The sequence below is a fragment of the Stegodyphus dumicola genome, chromosome 7, assembly GCF_044657685.1.
Source record: "Stegodyphus dumicola isolate Sdum_Otavi_A_Nest chromosome 7, ASM4465768v1".
NCBI lineage: Eukaryota > Metazoa > Arthropoda > Arachnida > Araneae > Eresidae > Stegodyphus > Stegodyphus dumicola.
The window spans coordinates 153,406,735-153,424,698 of NC_140774.1; the positions used below are offsets into that span (position 1 = coordinate 153,406,735).

Here is a 17,964-nt window from a genome sequence, read left to right on the forward strand (position 1 = left end):
TAGCTAAAACAATCAAAGAATGGCTACAATCTAACCCTCTTCCTCTTTTATCAGTTACGCTCAACTATCCGGAAGTTCGGTAATTTCCGAGTATGGCGGTTAGTTAAGCCAAAGAATGTCTATACATATTCTTTGGTTAAGCTTTTACTGTTAAAGGATGACTGCATGAAGCAATTTCCCATCTTCTGATTTTAGAAAAGCTCCTTTTTTCATTTATTTTTACTTAAATTACTTTGCTTGCAATATCTGCTAAGGGAAAACTGTTATACAATGAAAATTTAGAAAATGTTCAGAATTTTGATTTAAGTTAAATTATTTAAATATTAATATGAGTGGAAAAATAAATTGTATTTATTTTTAAGTGCCAAGCAAACATAATGAATATGGCTTATTATTCTTTATTTTCTCTATTTGAACTGAAATTTCATCATTAAATCTTGTAATATAATTTAGTTCTGCATAGTTTTTTTTCCCCTCTCATTGTAAACTAGTTCTGTAAATTGAACTGTTATTTAAAATTTAAAAAAAAAAATAATTTTTTACATGGTTGAGTAATGCTCATTCTCTCTTAATAAATACTGAATTGCTCATATTTTAAATTATAAGTCTAATTTTTCTTTTAAGGTTATGCAGTTGTGTATAATGTAATTAGACAGGTACTTATTTTTTTTCTTAAAATGTGCTTGAAAAATGCTTATCTGTGCTTATTTTTTTAACTAAAATGTGTCTATGAACCCTGTTTAAAATGTACCTAAGTTGGACATGGCATTTTGAGTGCAAATATTTATGCTATGACTGTATCAAGGTGATAACATTGCATGAACCTTTGTACTATATGCCATTTTGAACAAATTTTGATGATCAAATAACTACTTGGAACATCTTTCCTTCATCCTCTAAAGGCATTTCCTCCATTGCATTAAATGCATTTTGGAGTGTCATTTGTTGCCTGCTTGCCTATTTGTTTCTTGAAGCATCATTATTCAACTTAAACATTTTTCATTTGGAAAATTTGTTCATGATTGTAGACATTCGAGAACTGATTCCACTTTAGGTATAATAATTACTAATTTCGCTTTCATCTCTTTTAAAAGTACTTTGATAAATGAAAATTTACCTTCCCTAGCCAGGATTTTCACAATATAAAAACATAAGAAAATTACAAAATGAAATTAGTTAAAAATGTGAAACCAGAATAACATTATAGATAGTTCATTAACCTGAATTATATTTTGTAAAATGAGTTTAAGTGATTTTGGAGCTCTTTTGAAATGGCATCACCATGAAGCATGAAAACCTTTTGGAAACTTCCAGTTTTTGGATTCCTCCTGGTTTTTTATATTTCAAGGTTGGAATCTATAATACAATAATTATAAGGTCATGAGAAGTGCTTCCCTTCTTGTAGTAGGTACAAAAAATTTCCAACTGTCATTTATAGAATTGTGGTGTTACGTTCTTGAAATATGAAAATGGTCATATATACACAAATCACTGCTCGGAGAATAAACAAGTAAAAATTGATGCTATGGGCCATACATACTCCTTTCTTCTTTATTATCCAGAAACAATGCATAACATTTGGAAAAGATTGCCTTTCATCCATTTTCTTTAGAATATAAATGTACTGCATGAATTCTTGATACAGAATCAAAACACTTCTGCTTTGACATGCAGCGCCAGTCTGTTTTTCTTTTTACAATAAACATAAGCTTTCCTCATTGTGGACACATAGTGCCTTCTCTTGAGAAAAAGCTGAGTTAAACATTTAAATGAACAGTGAATCTATCTGTAGATTATATGAATGGAGATCTGCTCTGTACTAGTCGAAAACTAGAGTTCTGAATTTATTCCATATCCTTTTCATCTATGCTTGTTCAGCTGCTATCCTCTCTGTAAAGAGTACTCGTATTACCAATCTTCATAAACTTCTTGTGCTTCTTGTGAGGATCTGGATCGTGGAAATATGCCATAAATTTAATATCTAAATGAAAGATGTTAAATTTGCTTTTGCCAGTAAAGGTGTCTGTTTCTTCTACCATTCAGAATTTTTATTTTTCATAGATTTTGAGAAAAAAAGGTGTGTGTTTTCTGATTATGTCCAGTTTTACTTTTGTAACTGTAAATAATAGATACTAACTACAGCAATAATATTCTTGTGCATTATATATATTTGTATGAAAAAATATAAATCAAAATTATAATTTAAACTAATGGTAACCCTTTAACACTTTCAGTGTGGCAATTGCACGCGCGCCTTTGTCCCACCCTCTGTGTTAAGAATCTGTGCCGCTCTCCGCAGCGCTAAAATCAAGACAAATCACAAATTCTTTTAAAACTTGTTTATTTTATTATTTAAAAATAATAATTAATTACAACTTACTAGTATGGATTTACACTGTTGTTTTATTTTATTCTGCTGTTCATGAATTTTAGTAATAATAATATGTTTGTGTTGGATATGATTTATAAATTCTGTAGGAAAAAGTGTACATTTCTGATTTCAGTTTCTTATATATATATATATATATATATATATTTAATAGAATTTATTTTAAATTTGAATATTTTCATTTTCAGTGTAGTTATGACTTATAGTGGGAAACCATGGGTCAGCGATCCAAATCATCCCCATTACATGGCAGGTCGAAAAGCAGTGAAAACAGGTAAAATTTATGTTTGGGAATCTTTAACACAGTACAAAGTCCAAAATCTGGACTCGTTAGAACTTCGGCGATTCTGGATTTATGATTTTTCCGGATAGTAGATCATCAATTTAAATCTGGTGAGATGGTATGCAGAAATTATACGATTAAAAATATGAAATCGTAATTTATGAAATAAATATCAATAATGATCTAAAGGGTATCAAAATTTACAAAAACAAAAGCTTAATATGTATTTCTTTGCCTTATTAAACATTTCTTTCAATGTAAGTTGTTTAAGTTGCTTCCATAAAAAATTCTAAAAGTTCCTTTTTCTTGTGTCATATACAGTTGACTTTCCAATGCCATATTCTTGCATAATTTTGAGATGAATATGCCTTTATCCATTTTTTTGCAGCAATTCCACTTTTTGTTTAATGGACATTGAAACATGGTTTCACTTTGTAGATCCTTTGGCAGCTCCACAACTGGAAACTCTTTTTGATATAATCGAAAGCTCAAGCTTAATTTTTATAAAATTTCTGTAATAATAACAGTCTGCAAAAAATAATAAGCTGGATCAAGTTAGAAGATTAAGGAGCAGCACAGTCTGCTACATTAACTGAAATGCCGTAGAATCAATTAAGATAATTTTAGCCTAACTTAATAGCGTCTGTTATACATTATTGGCTGTGTATCACAAGATTGGCGATGAAAGCCAAGTTGTTCCGCTAAATTTTGTCTTGCTCCTATTACGTACTGAAATGTATTAAGTTATTTACTATACCTATGTTTATTTCTTGCACATGCTTAAAACTAATCTGTATCCTGAATAAATAAACTCCCACATATACTTAAGGCTTTATTTAGGGCTGGCGCTAGATATCACCTGGTGCAGTCTCTTAATTCTGCTACAGTGCACCTTCCTAAGTTCTAAATTTTCACCGCGCCTAAACTTTGTATTCCAGTGCTTTCCCCTCCCCAAATTATAAAAAACTTCTCATCCCTTAATTTTGCCGCTCGGTGCTTCCCCAAATTCCAAAAATTGTTTGTTCCCTAAATTCTGCTGCCTCTTTTGGGTTTATGGTTACATATCAGTTATTCTTAACCCTTTCAGGACGGGCGTCCCATATATGCATTCTCTAAGAACGTCTCTTACAGCTGGGTGTCCCATCCATGCATCAGTAAAGATCGCATTCAGAGGACGGGTGATGCGTATACGCATTTTAAGGTGGAACGTTTTTCTGAAAGCCACTAGATGGCATCCTGTGTCCATTACTTTTGAAATGAACACAGTTTTAGGTTCCTGACCTTGAGTTTGATATATTCTACTTGACTTTGGTATTTTACTCATCAGCTGTTCGAGGGAGGGGGCGGAGGGAAAGCATAAACAGAGGTGGGCTCTTTAAATCGCTGCGTGCTAATGAAAACAATCTCGTATCTGATTTATATCCAATTCCTTTTTTTATTCTATTTTTTCCCTCTACTATGTTCGGTTTTTTAGGGTTACTGTGCGGAGTTTTTTTACTTTTTGCATTGCCTTCAGATATATTTCCGTTCCTTCTTTTTTTATTTAGGAAAGCCTCACCTCCAGTCTATTATGGTGGGAAGGCGCTATTTATCAGAGGAAGAATACCCTAATATGGTTAGTGAACCATTTAACTAACGCAAATGAGAGTACTGATTCATTTTCTATAATAAATAAATAATAAGTTAAATTCTATAATAAGTTAAATAGTGATACTTTTTCTAAGAGTTACAAAGTGATACTTCTCTGTGCTTCGAGATTTACCACACTCGTTTTCATTTTAAATTTTGTTACTTCTTACTGTAAATAGACTTTATTGTGTTCTTTTTATTAATTTTAACTTTATTGATGGATTTTATCAATTAAAACTTTATTTATAATTTGGACAGCGCTTCCGAAAATTATTTTAGAAGATAAGCAATTTTGGAATGACGCGGACTGCAATGAATTGGAAGTTGATCTGTCAACACTGTCCTTATCTTCAGGGCAGATGTTTTTATTTTATTTGGCTTATAATTCCTTACTAAATGTAGTATTTCATCTCGATGTACTCCGTCTTTGATATGATTTAAGTCAAGTTCTTCGTTACATTGAAAGAAATGTTTAATAAAGTAAACAAATAAATATTAAGCTTTTTCTTTTTGTAAATTTTGATATCCTTTAGATCATAATTGTTCTTTATTTCATAAATTATGGTTTCATATTTTTAATTTTTTAATTTTTGCATGCCATCTTATCAGATTTAAACTGATGATCTATAATCCGGAAAAATCGATAATCCGGAATCGCCGAAGTCCCGGCGAGTCCGGATTAATGACTTTTGACTGTATCTATTCTTCATTTTTGCATCACTGAGTGCTATAAGTGTCCCACAGTTTTATATAAATCACATTTTCAAATGATAGATGAAAGCTGCTAAGCGGAAAAACCTGTTGTTAGTTAGGCAAGGGAATGGAAAACACGGGACTGTGTATTAGCATCTGGAGTATATGTAGTATTGAAATCCTTTGTTTTAGTTCTGAATAACAGTTGATATTAATGATGTAAGTAATGTAGTACAGATTCCAAGATGAGGATGTTGCTAAATTAAAGCAGGAATTAAAAGGGCTGTTGCCAATTATGTTAGTAATTTTTGAGTAATTTACTTTCATATTGTATATATACAGGGTGTCTAAGACAAAATACTCTAATTTGAAACTTTTATATTGAACATAATAAATAGCCCAGACATTTTTGTTAGGGATGAGATGGAAGGCTATATGTGGAAATTTATATTTATAATGTTCTGTCAAGTTCATTTTTATTTCATTTTTATAAAATTTGCTAAAATTCGGAAAAATTTGAAAATTTAGGGTGGGGAAGAAAAATGGGAACGAATGTTGAAAAAACACGAATCATGTGGTGGTGTGCAGAATTAGGGTCCGTTATTGCAGTTCAGTGATGTTTCTGTGTAGAGTACTACAGAAACCCTCCCAATGCCAAGAGAATTAAAAAAAAAAATGTAAGCAGCATTTCTAGAAACAGGATCTGTTGCTCGGAGTTATCCTCAAACAAAACAATCAAAGCATCAGAGGAGACTGTTAATCGCATTTCAGGTACGTTTCCTAGAAGTTGTAAGAAATCCGTTCGCACAGTGTCACTTGAGTTTATTAACTGTGTACGATGTGCTACATAAGTGCCTAAAACTTCAATCATACAACGTACCCTTGTTACATGAGGTTTTTTGGCCTCGTGTAACAAGTGTGAAACCTGATGATAAATTCAAACAAGCAACATTCGCCAAAGACATTCTTCAGTGCTAAAGAATACCTGGAGAGAAATCACGTATCGGTAAGACATCCTCCATGTCACTCATGGGGTTTGTGTAGAAATAGTGTGATTGAACAAATAAATAAAACTTCAAAACTGTGTCTTCATTGTTGTATGAATCTTCTTTATGTATTGAATACATGTTGTATTGCAGACATTTCAAATTAGGGTGTTTGGTCTCGGATACCCTGTGTACACGCACGCACAGCTAGTCTCTTAGATTCTTAAAAATGAAAGTGCACTGTATAATATTTTACAATTAAATTACATTTATTCTGTATATGCTTTGTATTTTTACAATTATAGTATATGGAGTAGAGCCAGATCTAATAAGAGAAGGCGGAAGTATTCCTGTAACATTAACATTTCAAGAAGCAACTGGCAAGAATGTTATACTTTTAGGCATTGGTTGTAGTGATGATGGTGCACATTCCCAGAATGAAAAGATTGACATTTTTAATTATATTTATGGAGTAAGTATGCTTTAATTTTATATTTATTATTTACTGTTTTTTAATTAGAGCCCTTATTATATTTCTTATCCACTATTTTTGAACTACAGTTAACCTTCCAGCATGCATGCATGGCAATTTTACATGAGCATGCGTGCATCATGTTTTTTATGACATCTGTTATTTTGCCATTTTTGGCATGAAAAATGACAGAAATGAGTGAATATTGATAATAAATTTGTTAAAAAACAAAATATTAAACTTATTATTGCAAAATACAAATGATTTCGCATTCAAATATAAGTAAATTATTTTTAAGTTCTTATGTTAGTGAGATGGAAATGCAATGATGTATTTCATTATAGAAAATTTTAAATTTATTATTTAATAATTATATTTTAAAATCGAAACTAATTTTAATATTCATCAAAGACTAGTGTAGAAAATAAAAAAGGAAAACACCTTGGTAGGAAAAAAAGTAAGTTTAGCATTACTTACTTCTGCAAGGAAATTTCCTTCTTACTGGTTACAAAAATGCACTTTAAACTAACTTTAATGTTTTTATTTATTTCTAAAAAATAGAAATAAAAGAAAATAAGGATGGAAATCGCTATTGTTCTCCTATCCAAAGGTTTCCTTTTCTTCTACAGATGATTCTTGAAGAATCCAAGCAAAATCAGCTGGTTGCACATATTTTTTTGCCATGAAAACCGATATAAAATTTACAGAGCCAAATGTATTCAAATTAAAATAATACACTGCAATTAATAACACAAAATTACAAAATATTTGAGAAGAAAAATATTTTCCGAATTTTAAGACACGACCATGCTCATGTCGTAACTTTTATGAAAAAGCTGCCGCGTAGCACAAAAGCCCAGTTAAAAAAAAAAGTCAAATGACTTCCTGTTAACTCATTCCATGATGTGGAGAAGGGTAGAAAGGAGGAATAGAACCTTCAGAAGTCTCAGCTTTGATATGCGAAAAATGTGCATTAAAAACTGGATTTGCCGTAAATTCTCGCATACACGCATGCTGGAAGGTTAAAAGGTTTTATGCTAATAGATGTAAATAGCCAAATAATCTGTTAAGAAATAGAAATTGAAATATACAACAAGATAAGAAATTACTGGTATATTGTATAAAATTATAATATTGTTGCATCAAAACAGGTTCGTAATACATTGAATGCTCACAGGTCGATTGATAGATTAATAACATTCATTTTATCAAAAGAAACATTTCAGAGTTCTGGATCTTTTCACAGAAATACTGGTACAGCTTTTCACAGTATCACAGAGCACAATCAGTAGTTACACTTGAAACTACTACAGTACAGAAGTCTTTAATTCGGATGTCTATAATCCAGAATGATCTATAATTCGGACCTCAAAGCTACAAATTTTTTGCGCATGCACATATGCATTTACGCATGTGTATAATACGTTTATGCATATGCATTTAATGTATAACGGATGGTATAAGCTAGGTTAAAATTATCTAGTTATCTATTTCAGTTAATGTTATAGATTGCGTTACTCCTTAATCTTCTGATTGGATCCGGCTTACTATTTTTTGCAGACTGTTAGAGCAATTTTATAAAAAGTAAGCTTGAACTTTCGATTATGTCAAAAAGAGTTTCCAATTCTGGAGCTGCCAAAGGATCTACAAAGCGAAAACATGTTTCAATGTCCATCAAACAAAAAGTGGAATTGCTGGAAAAAATGGATAAAGGCATGAAAAAAGTGACAGAGAGGTTAGTGAAAACGAAAAAAATTTTGATTTACAAGTTAGTCAGTATTCTTGGCACAGCAATTACAGGACTTGAACAGCGCAACTTTGTAACTGAACAAGAAATTATGTCTATTAAAGAGAAGGTATTAGCACATAAAACGAAGCAACTTAAACAAGTTACATTGAAAGGAATGTTTAATAAAGTAAAGAAATAAATATTAAGCTGCTGTCCCCCCCCCTTTTTTTTTTTCCTTTAAAATTTTTATACCCTTTAGATCGTAATTGTTCTTCATTTTATAAATTACGGTTTCATATTTTTAATTTTATAATTTCTGGAAAAACCCCTAATCTGGAATAGGCGAAGTCCCGATGAGTCCAGATTAAAGACTTTGTACTGTATGAACTTTAAACACGAATGCAAAACGCATCTAAAAGCTGAAACTCTCCAAAGTCACTCTGAGCTAACAACTACAACAACTGAAAGCAGATGCTCTCTCCGGTTTTCACCTGACCGCTGAGATATTTCTAGTACTTTCTGCTATTCCATCAGCATTTCCATGTGATGATTTTCTCCCATGACGGATAGTGATGTCGTATTCCTGGTGTTTCTGTATCCACTTGGCTGTTTGACCTTCAGGATTCTTGAAATTTAAGAGCCAGGTCAGCGATGCAGGATCTGTGTAGAGCAGGAATTTTCGGCTGTGGAGAGAATAATGGAAAAATTTTACGGCTTTGACTATGGTGAGCAACTCTTTCCTAATGACACTGTAATTCCTCTCCGGTTTAGACAGGCACTTGCTCCAGTAAGCCGCAACACATTCTTGGCCGTTTATATTTTGGGATATAACAGCACCGACACCTTCATTGCTCGCATCCGTGTCGAGAATAAATGGTCTGTTGCGCTGAGGATGTCAGGATTGGAGCAGATGTTGAAGCTTCCTTTAAGTTGTTAAATGCATCCTCACATTCTTTTGTCCACAAGAACTTTTCCTTGCTCTCTGCCAGCTTACGAAGATGTCTTGCAATGGAAGAAAAGTCTTTCACAAATCTCCTGTAGTATGTGCAAAGCCCCAGGAAACTTCTCAGTTGATGGACATTTTCGGGGCATCTCCAGTCTTTAACTGCTGTGACACCTTTTCTAGATCCATACACATACCCTTGGCAGAGATGACATGTCCTAGGTAAGTCACTTCTTGTCTGAATAGTTTACATTTAGCTGGGCTCAACTTTAGATTGACTTCTTTCAGTTTCTGCAGCATCTTTCTATGGTTTTCAAGATGTTGTTAAAAACTCTTCCTGACGATGATGATGTCATTCAGGTATATCAGACAGGCTTAAAAGTAGGAAAATCATCTCGACACAGTATTCATGAGGTGTTCGAATGTTGATGGTGCCTTTCGTAATCCAAATGGCATCACCTTCAACCGCGAGAATCTTGTTTGGTATTATGCGCTATCTTTTCTTGTTCGTCAGAGTGTATCTCTACATGGAAATATTCATTCTTTAAATCAAGTGTCAAAAACCACTTGCTTCCAGAAAGAGTATCCAGATAGTTGAACTAACTTTCTTTTTGACCAAGACAATGTCAGAGACCCAAGGACTTGCTGAAGGCTCGATAACATCACGTTCTTACATGTTCTTTTCTCGGCTTTCCATGCTACATTACACAGAAAAATACAATTTCATATATAATTTTACTAAAATTATCTATCTATATGCAAAATTCATAACAATATGTAACATTTATAATCATGTTATTAATTTTTTTTTAAACTGCTGTGCATGGACGTGTGCAGTTTTTGAATTATATTTGGAAACTTGCATTCAGTGATCCTATGAGCTACTCAAAATTAAATGTTAATTTTTAGATATTTCTGTTGATAAAAAGGAGTATTTTTATATTGTATACACTGAAGTTCCAAAATGTGGTATGATTTGAGAATTACCTACTTTAAGTAACAATGCTTTTTTAATTCCATAACAGAGTAATGTGTTTCAGTGATGGCTGAGTCTAAAGCTGAAAAACAGTACTAACTTGTTCTAAGTTCTATTTCTGATTGTGAAATAGTCTGCGGCATGAGCCAGTAATGGAATGGTTAAAGCTACAGGATACTGGTATGTTGACTGTGTCTGGTTGTATGGAATTTTCATGGTTTTTGCTGTATGTAATATGTGTGCAAACCAATCAGTCCTCCTTAGAAAGTTCTCCATGAAGACATCTATTGTATCATCAGCCAATGCAAGTGCAAGATTTTGTCTATTTGGATCTTTGAGCTCTGTATACTGTTCCTGAAATGGATGGCATTTATTAAATTGAAGGTAAAACATATACTAAAGCTATCTCATAAGGAGTTAGATGCCTTCAGAGAGAACTGTCTAAAGGAAATCTGCTCATATTCATGTTACAAATGGGAAAAACTATAAAAATGTTCATGCAGCCATTTCTCTGGTTGAACTACTCATTTCAGTCTTATCCACACAGCCACAGGTGGGCCATTACTAAAATGAGTATGGTCAATGTACAATGATTGTTTAATCACATGGTGTCATATTCCTGCGGTTTATAATTTTTTATTTCATGTATAAATATTTTTCATATAATATGTTAGAAATATTAAAAAAATTTAGATTACTTGGTATTTTATCAAATAATGCAAAAGTATCAAAACAAATATTATTTTCTCCGCAAATTTAAACATACTATATTCTGTTTCTTTTTTTAGATCAAATTATTGGCTGCTTATATACATGAAGTCTCACAGTTGTAGAAGTCAAGCATCTACTTGGAAAAATTTTGTACTAGATACATAATTGAAATATTTTTAAAATAAAATTGGAAACTGACAGATCATGGATAATAAATGTTAATTATTTTGATATTGTATTAAATTTAATCCTTTAATTTTTCATACGAGATGATATCTACATGCATACAGGGTGGACACATAAAAAAAAAATTTTTTTTTCACATATAAACCCCTAGTAATCTATCAGTTCTACTAATTGTAATTAAAATTTAAAATGTTCTTATTTGAAGATATGCGCTCCAGATTGTGATAATTTAAAAAGATAGAGCTCTCATGGTTATGGTTACAATAAAAAATTCTGAATGGCAACACTCACTTTTTTCCTGTGCAAATTGATCATCTATTGAAAAACCTTTAATTGCATTGAAAGGATACACAGATGACAAAAGCTTCTAGCTTAAAATATTTGCAAAGGAGAGCATTGTAAAGGATCACTGGTAACACAAAAGAAGAAAGGAAATCATCTGCAACAAGCAGAAGTGATCATTTCTGTCCTGCCAAAAGAAGTAGTGCATCTCCAGAATATCGCCATCAACCATTTGCTGTAAGAAATTTTGAAGTAAAAGGCAGGTGTATTGACAGTTGCACTGATAAGATCATCAAGTTCAATAAAAAACCAGCTCAAGTAAGAATTTTAAAGAATGCTCAAGTAAGCTTTCTTTAAAAGTATTACATCCTCAATACTTATTTTATTATTGTGTTAACATCATCTGATTTAGTATCGTGAAAACCATGGCAGATTATATATATATATATATATACAATGAGTATGTAGGGGGAACTGGCAGAAGATAATCTCTCTTTTTTTTTCCCTCCTCCTTTTCACTGTTGAAAGTTTGATTGGGACATTTGCTGCTTGCATATTTTTGCAAGCAAAAATTCTTGTGCCAGTCAGCGCAATTAAGCACAAATAATGAATAAATGTGATGTTACAACACACATGTAAAATCTTTTGTTTGATTTTATGTAAGCCCCAATTAATTCTCGATAAGCTAGTTTTGTTTTTCTATCATAGGATGTAGATTAATAGCCATTTTCCTGTTTTTCTCGTGCATTTTGGAAAAATTATTAAAATTTGAGATCTGCCTTCAGAATGGCAAGCAATGGGGTATTTTCATCATGCCATCCTGTTCAAGTCATTCAATGACTTGAATAGGATGAGATTTTGCAAAATGATGCAGTACTTAACAGCGCAGTACAACTTAGATTCATACCGAAGCGAATTTATGTGGATTTCAAATAATCAAAAAGCTTTATTTATGTTCTTTTATTATACTGCATCAATAATTTGCACATGTAAATTATATAACTGAATAAATTACCTGTTATTATCTAACTAAATGAAACTGTCCTTTGAAAATTTCCCCAAAATTATTGGCTGAAGTTTGGTGGAATCTCCACAAAATATCAGGTGACGGGGAAATACATTAAGTCATGGACATTTTACTTCATGCTTTTTTGACATTGAGAGGAATGGGGCCATTTAAGAACTGTTTTCTTGATGTGTATTATCACCTTTCTTATTTATGTTAAAACAGTTTGTTGGCACCATGCATAAATTTCCTTGTTTAAAATGTCCATTATTTCTCATAGAGACCACAAATAATTTTTCATTTATTAATTTGTAAATCAAGCAAGAAAGGTACATAAATACATGGTTCATGTATGTAATACATGGCACTAGAAATCTCTTATGTTAATAACACAGGGTTGCCACGCTACCTGGAGAACCGGGAAAAGTCAGGGAATTCGAAAATTGACCAAAAAATTCAGGGAAAAGTCAGGGAATTTAAGTATTTTTGTCAAAATCTGGAAAAGTCAGGGAAGTTCATACAATGATCCCGCCAAAGAAAGCGATTTTTGCGCCGACGTCGGAAGAGATAACTTTTTTGGCGAATTGCCTATCACGTGAGTGTCTGCTGGCATAGAGCCAATTTTCGCAGCTCCAAATTGATTGCCTTTTAGAAAAGCAAAGCAAGTTTCCCGCAACTTTTGGTTTCCAGTATTTTCGAGAATCGCATGTGCAATGCATGAACTAAAGAAAGTACCTGTTCTCGTATAAAACAAAATGGGTTTAATCCTAGTATACGGTACCATAGAGGTTAGAATCAAAGAATATGTATTGTAAAGAAGGAAAACCTCTCTGCAACAGACGTGGCTCCGTCCCATCATAGAGGGAAACATCTGTGCATGCGTGATATGTCTGCCGCCAAAGCTGGAAACCGGTGTCGAAGTTCGAAGGTCACGTTATCAAGAGTTCATTAAATGAATATCCTTTAAAATTTCTCTAACCACACGCTAAAAAGACGTGCCACGCACGTCGAGATGTTTTTGTCTCAAACTGCGAGCGACGTGAACCCCACGTCGATAAGCATTTATCGCAAAAATGAAAATAACATGGTGCACACGTCGCCTAACAACGAGATTGTTTATTTCTCGAGTTACAGCTCTGGATTGCACTCGCAGATGCGGAGCGGCGTAAATGAGACACTTTACCACTTGCTATATTGTAGCGCACGGCACCGCAACCGTGAAGTTTAGTCTTAGCGCAAGTAGTTAAACTCTAAATTAAAAGAAAATATTTTTTGGCGCAAGTAAATTAGTTCATAGGTTAGTAATTTTCAGGGGGGGGGGAAACTACGAAAATCCGTTTTTAAAATTATTGCGAAAAATCCAAGAAGAAACGTCCTTTGATAAAATGTTTCTTCTTGGATTTTTCGCAATAATTTAAAAACGGATTTTCGTAGCTTTCTTTTTGTCAAAGAACGTTTCTTCTTAACACGTTTCTCAATTTCCGGTACACATCGCGGAGAGGGAAATTCTGGCCGCCAGGTTCCGTCGCCAAATCCCTTGGCAAATTTTCCCTCCGCATTCTAGCGGCGTAATAGCATTTTACTTGTATGGAAAATTTTCTTCTTTACATAGACCAAAGAATCAGAGATTCTTTGCATAGACGTTTTTTGGTTAAAATAATCTCCATGTATGGATTTGGTGACATGATGATGCGCAGTAAACGGGTCATTTTGGTCTTGGCGACAATTTTCAAAATCGTGCCAAAGCCTTACCGTATACTAGAATTTTACCGCAAAATCTTTTTAAACTTTTCTTTTTAATAAATACCTTGCCATTTTGCAGTAAAATAAAAAATAGTAATCTGTCATCTAGGCTAACCATGTAATATAACTATATTCGCTAAAATATCGTTGATTATTCTAATTCAATTTTTAAGTAATTATCTTTATTTTTATGTTATTCGTATAATTTAATGATGCTTCTTCCCTCTAAATTTATTAATTATTAGTAAATAATATTTCTAAATTTCAGGAAATTTTCTCTGGCATAATCTTGAAATTAATTCTAGCAGTATGATGACATACCATCACGAAATTTAATGCACATATTTTTTTCTTATGTATGCTGCGAACTAAATATAAAATACCTCAGTTTATTAAACTAGATTTCTTTGTTTCGTTTAGCAGCAGAATGTCTGCAAAAAAAGCCTTATTTTATTCCAGATTGGGAAGATTCTAATCTCAATCTTCAATGGAGAAAACAACAACTATTATATTTGTGTTTTCAAGTGTTAAGGTGCTTTTTAAGAACATACCTCACACAAATTAAATTTACCTAAAATCTAACCTAACTATTTAGCATTGCGTTGTGATTTATAAAGACCGGATTAGCCTCGTGTTGAACTGGTGATGATCATGAGTAATAATTAAATAAAACATACATTTGTTATCCAATGTATATATCTTAAATTTTATTAAGTTTCTTCAGTGGAAAAGTAATTAAAATTATCAAACAAAGTATACCAAGAATAATTAAGAATAAATGTCCTCTGTGATTTATTGAATAATTAAGTGAATTTGCTACACAATACAAGTAATACCATAATTTACCTCTTAGCGTAGCCAATGTACATTACGCGGATAGACTGGAATTTTCTTGAAATGCACCTGGAAAACCTGGAAAAGTCAGGGAATTTCATTCTCCTGTGGCAACCCTGATAACATATTTTAATCTATTTTAAGTTGTATCAGTGAGATACATAATTAAAAATAATACACAGATTTAGATTTTAAGGAGTGAATTCATTTCTTTTAAAACAGACATTCAGCAATTACAGATTCTTTAAATTTGAAAGATACCTTGAAAATAAACTAAATCCCTTATGTGTAGTACAGTGGTCAAATTTCCAAGGCAAGTGGCACATATTGTATGTAGAAGCATAACGTAATGAGATAAAAATTGTTGAAGGATTCAACTAAGGCCATTTAATGTAAAAACTGTGGAATGACTCCCCTAAGAACAAGTTTAATATCAAAATTAACTTGAAGTGCATCAGTGCCTTTTGTTTTCACCATGGGTCGATCCTTAAATTTGAAAGATGTATAAATAAACTAAATGCCATATTATGTAGTGCAGTTGCCACATTTCGAAGGCAGGTGGACGTTTTGTCTGTGATAGCGTAATTTAAGGAGACCAAAATTGTGAAAAGACTCAACTAAGGACAAGTCTAATGTCCAAACTAAATTGAAATGTATGTGCCTTTTGTTATTTTCGCCACCCATGTGTCGGCAGTATGTGGCAGGGAAGTAAATTTAGATATTTAACCCTTTCCAGCATGCTACCTTTTAAAGTTGAAATTTCGGGGGGGGGAATGGTAAGCAGTCTGATAAGGCCTAGAGAAGTGCACAGGTAAAGTTTTGTAAAGATAGCACTTACTGTTTTAATTCTGTGGGTGTGCCCGGAGCGGGCTCACTGACTGAATAGAGTTTCTAAAAGAGTGCTGAAGCGAGCATTGCTGAGAAGCACGTAATAAGAGTAAAAGATTTTGCCTACGACAAAAAACACTAGAATTTGAATACCATAGCAGATTTAACATTATCCAGGTTGTGCCACGGGGAGGCCTGCTACTCTACCCTCCAAAAAACTCTTCTTAGTAATATGATGATTACATGCATATAAGTGAAAAAAAGTAACTTTGGTATATAATATTTGCATTATTTACATTTCAATCTTACACTTTCATCAATTTTTTTTTTTTTTTTTTTTTTTTTTTTTTTCATAGTGGTACTTTTTGAAGAAATAGGAAGTGACATCCCCACCTTTGAAAAAGCACAACCCAACATTGCATGTTTTGCACATGTACCGACATCCATATCAGATTCACTATCTGAAGGCAATTCATGTAGCATATTCAGTGCTTCGGAAATGGTCAGCCCTCTCCGATCCATTTGCAAAATAATTAAAAATCAGAAAAAAATGAACTAATTTATATCCACAATTAGAAAATTTATACTATAAAATAAAATTAAATAAACATCTATAACTCAAAACTATCAAAATGTAGATCTAACAAAACTTCTTTGAACGAAAGCAAAAGAAAAAAAAAGAACTGCTCTAGTGAAAAAACCAATAAATTACCTCTGACCTGCTGAAAATCACCGGAACAATTTCTTGATGAGGTTGATAACCAAACCTCCCCCCCCCCCAAAAAAAAAAAAGAAAATGAAACAGATGTGGACCCACCTTTCTGTTGTGAATGAGCTGCAGTGAAACAAAAATACAGTGTCTCAGTGATCCCACTCTGGGCACACCTCATGTGTTTGTTGTTCGGCGTTCGATTTTAGACAAGATTTCAAGGTAAAAATTTAAAACTAATATAGAATAGGAGACTAGCATATAGCAAAGGAAATAACACAGAAATTTCTTTTTGAACAATTCCTTTTATATATTAAAAAAAATCTGGAAGATTTCTTTGAAAAATGTGGGTCTTTAAAAACTAAACATGGCTAAAATATATGGACTGATTTGTGTTGTGCTGCTATCTAGTATAAATAAAGAAGGTTCAGAGTAATTTATACTAACCTATAAATCCACTCATACATCCTTTCTCATTCAATTTTTATGTGTGTACAGGGGGAGATTTTTAGGTGTGTCCAGACCAAGCACACCATGGCGCCAAGCGTTAAAGTAAAATTGGCACTATTCCGTTAGAGCGTTATCAGTTATAAATGAGAAGGAAACAATGCTACAACAACACGCCAACTATTGTGGCTGGAGATTTCCAGTTTTCGTTTGAAATATCATCATACTTTTTTTTTTTTTTCCCTATATTTCGCCCTTTTTTTTTTTTTTTTTTAGTACGATGGACTACACAATTTTGCAATTACCTATTGAAGAAGAGGGGACCATAAGATTTCTTCTGGACAAAGAAATAACTCGTAGCAATTGACTTTGTTCTCAAAATCATTCGATGAAGTTAACTTTTGACTCAAACAAAGCTCCTGTATGGTGTTGTTACGTACGTTCTTGCTGTGAAAAAAAAGGGATTGTGAACCAAAACATGGGTTAAAGGCTCTCATCTTTCTTTCTTCGGTGCCCTTCGTTTTATCTATCTGTGGTATCAGGAACTAATGTCAATTGAATTTTGCCAACTTCTGTTAGAAATCAGCCATAATAGGATAGTAGATTGGAATAACTACTTGAAGGAGGTATGTGCAAATAATTTCATGTCTCATAAAAGAAAATCGGTGGAGCCAACAAAATCGTAGAAATCGACGAAAGTCTTTTCACAAAAAGAAAAAACAACATCGTATATGTTCTTCTACAACAATAGGTATTCGGGGCTTTATGCCAGGAAAGTAAAGAATGTTTTCTGGTCGCCATTCCCGATCGTTGTGCTACAACATTGATGACTGCCATTCATTAAAAAATCGCGGATGGCAGTATAATATTTTCAGACTGGTGGAAAGGATATAAGAAAGAGATATTAAGAAATATTGAACACTTCACTATGAATCACAGTTATAATTTTGTAGAACCCTAAAGCGGATGTCATATCCAAACTGTGGGGCTGTGCTAAATGGAGAAATAAATTTCAGCGGGGCACTGCTCGCGGTCATTTAGAACCATATTTAATAGAATTTATGTGGTGTCGTTTATATTTAAGAAATTAAGTTATATTTAAGAAATCTTTTCTATAA

At 32.8% G+C, this 17,964-nt stretch overlaps 1 protein-coding gene across 4 annotated transcripts in view; it reads left to right on the plus strand.

Moving 5' to 3' along the window:
* Cndp2 (Cytosolic non-specific dipeptidase 2) overlaps positions 1-11,042 on the plus strand; it is a 91,090-nt gene extending 80,048 nt beyond the window's left edge. For 3 of the 4 annotated variants that reach the window (XM_035371141.2, XM_035371142.2, XM_035371140.2), the window contains 3 exons: positions 2,578-2,663; positions 6,286-6,452; positions 10,889-11,042. In XM_035371141.2, coding sequence (XP_035227032.1) covers positions 2,578-2,663; positions 6,286-6,452; positions 10,889-10,933 — 298 coding nt within the window. In that variant the 3' untranslated portion in view covers positions 10,934-11,042. The remainder of the gene's footprint in view (positions 1-2,577; positions 2,664-6,285; positions 6,453-10,888) is intronic. The other variant, XR_004759922.2, reaches the window with a different exon arrangement.
* The last annotated feature ends 6,922 nt before the right edge of the window (positions 11,043-17,964 follow it).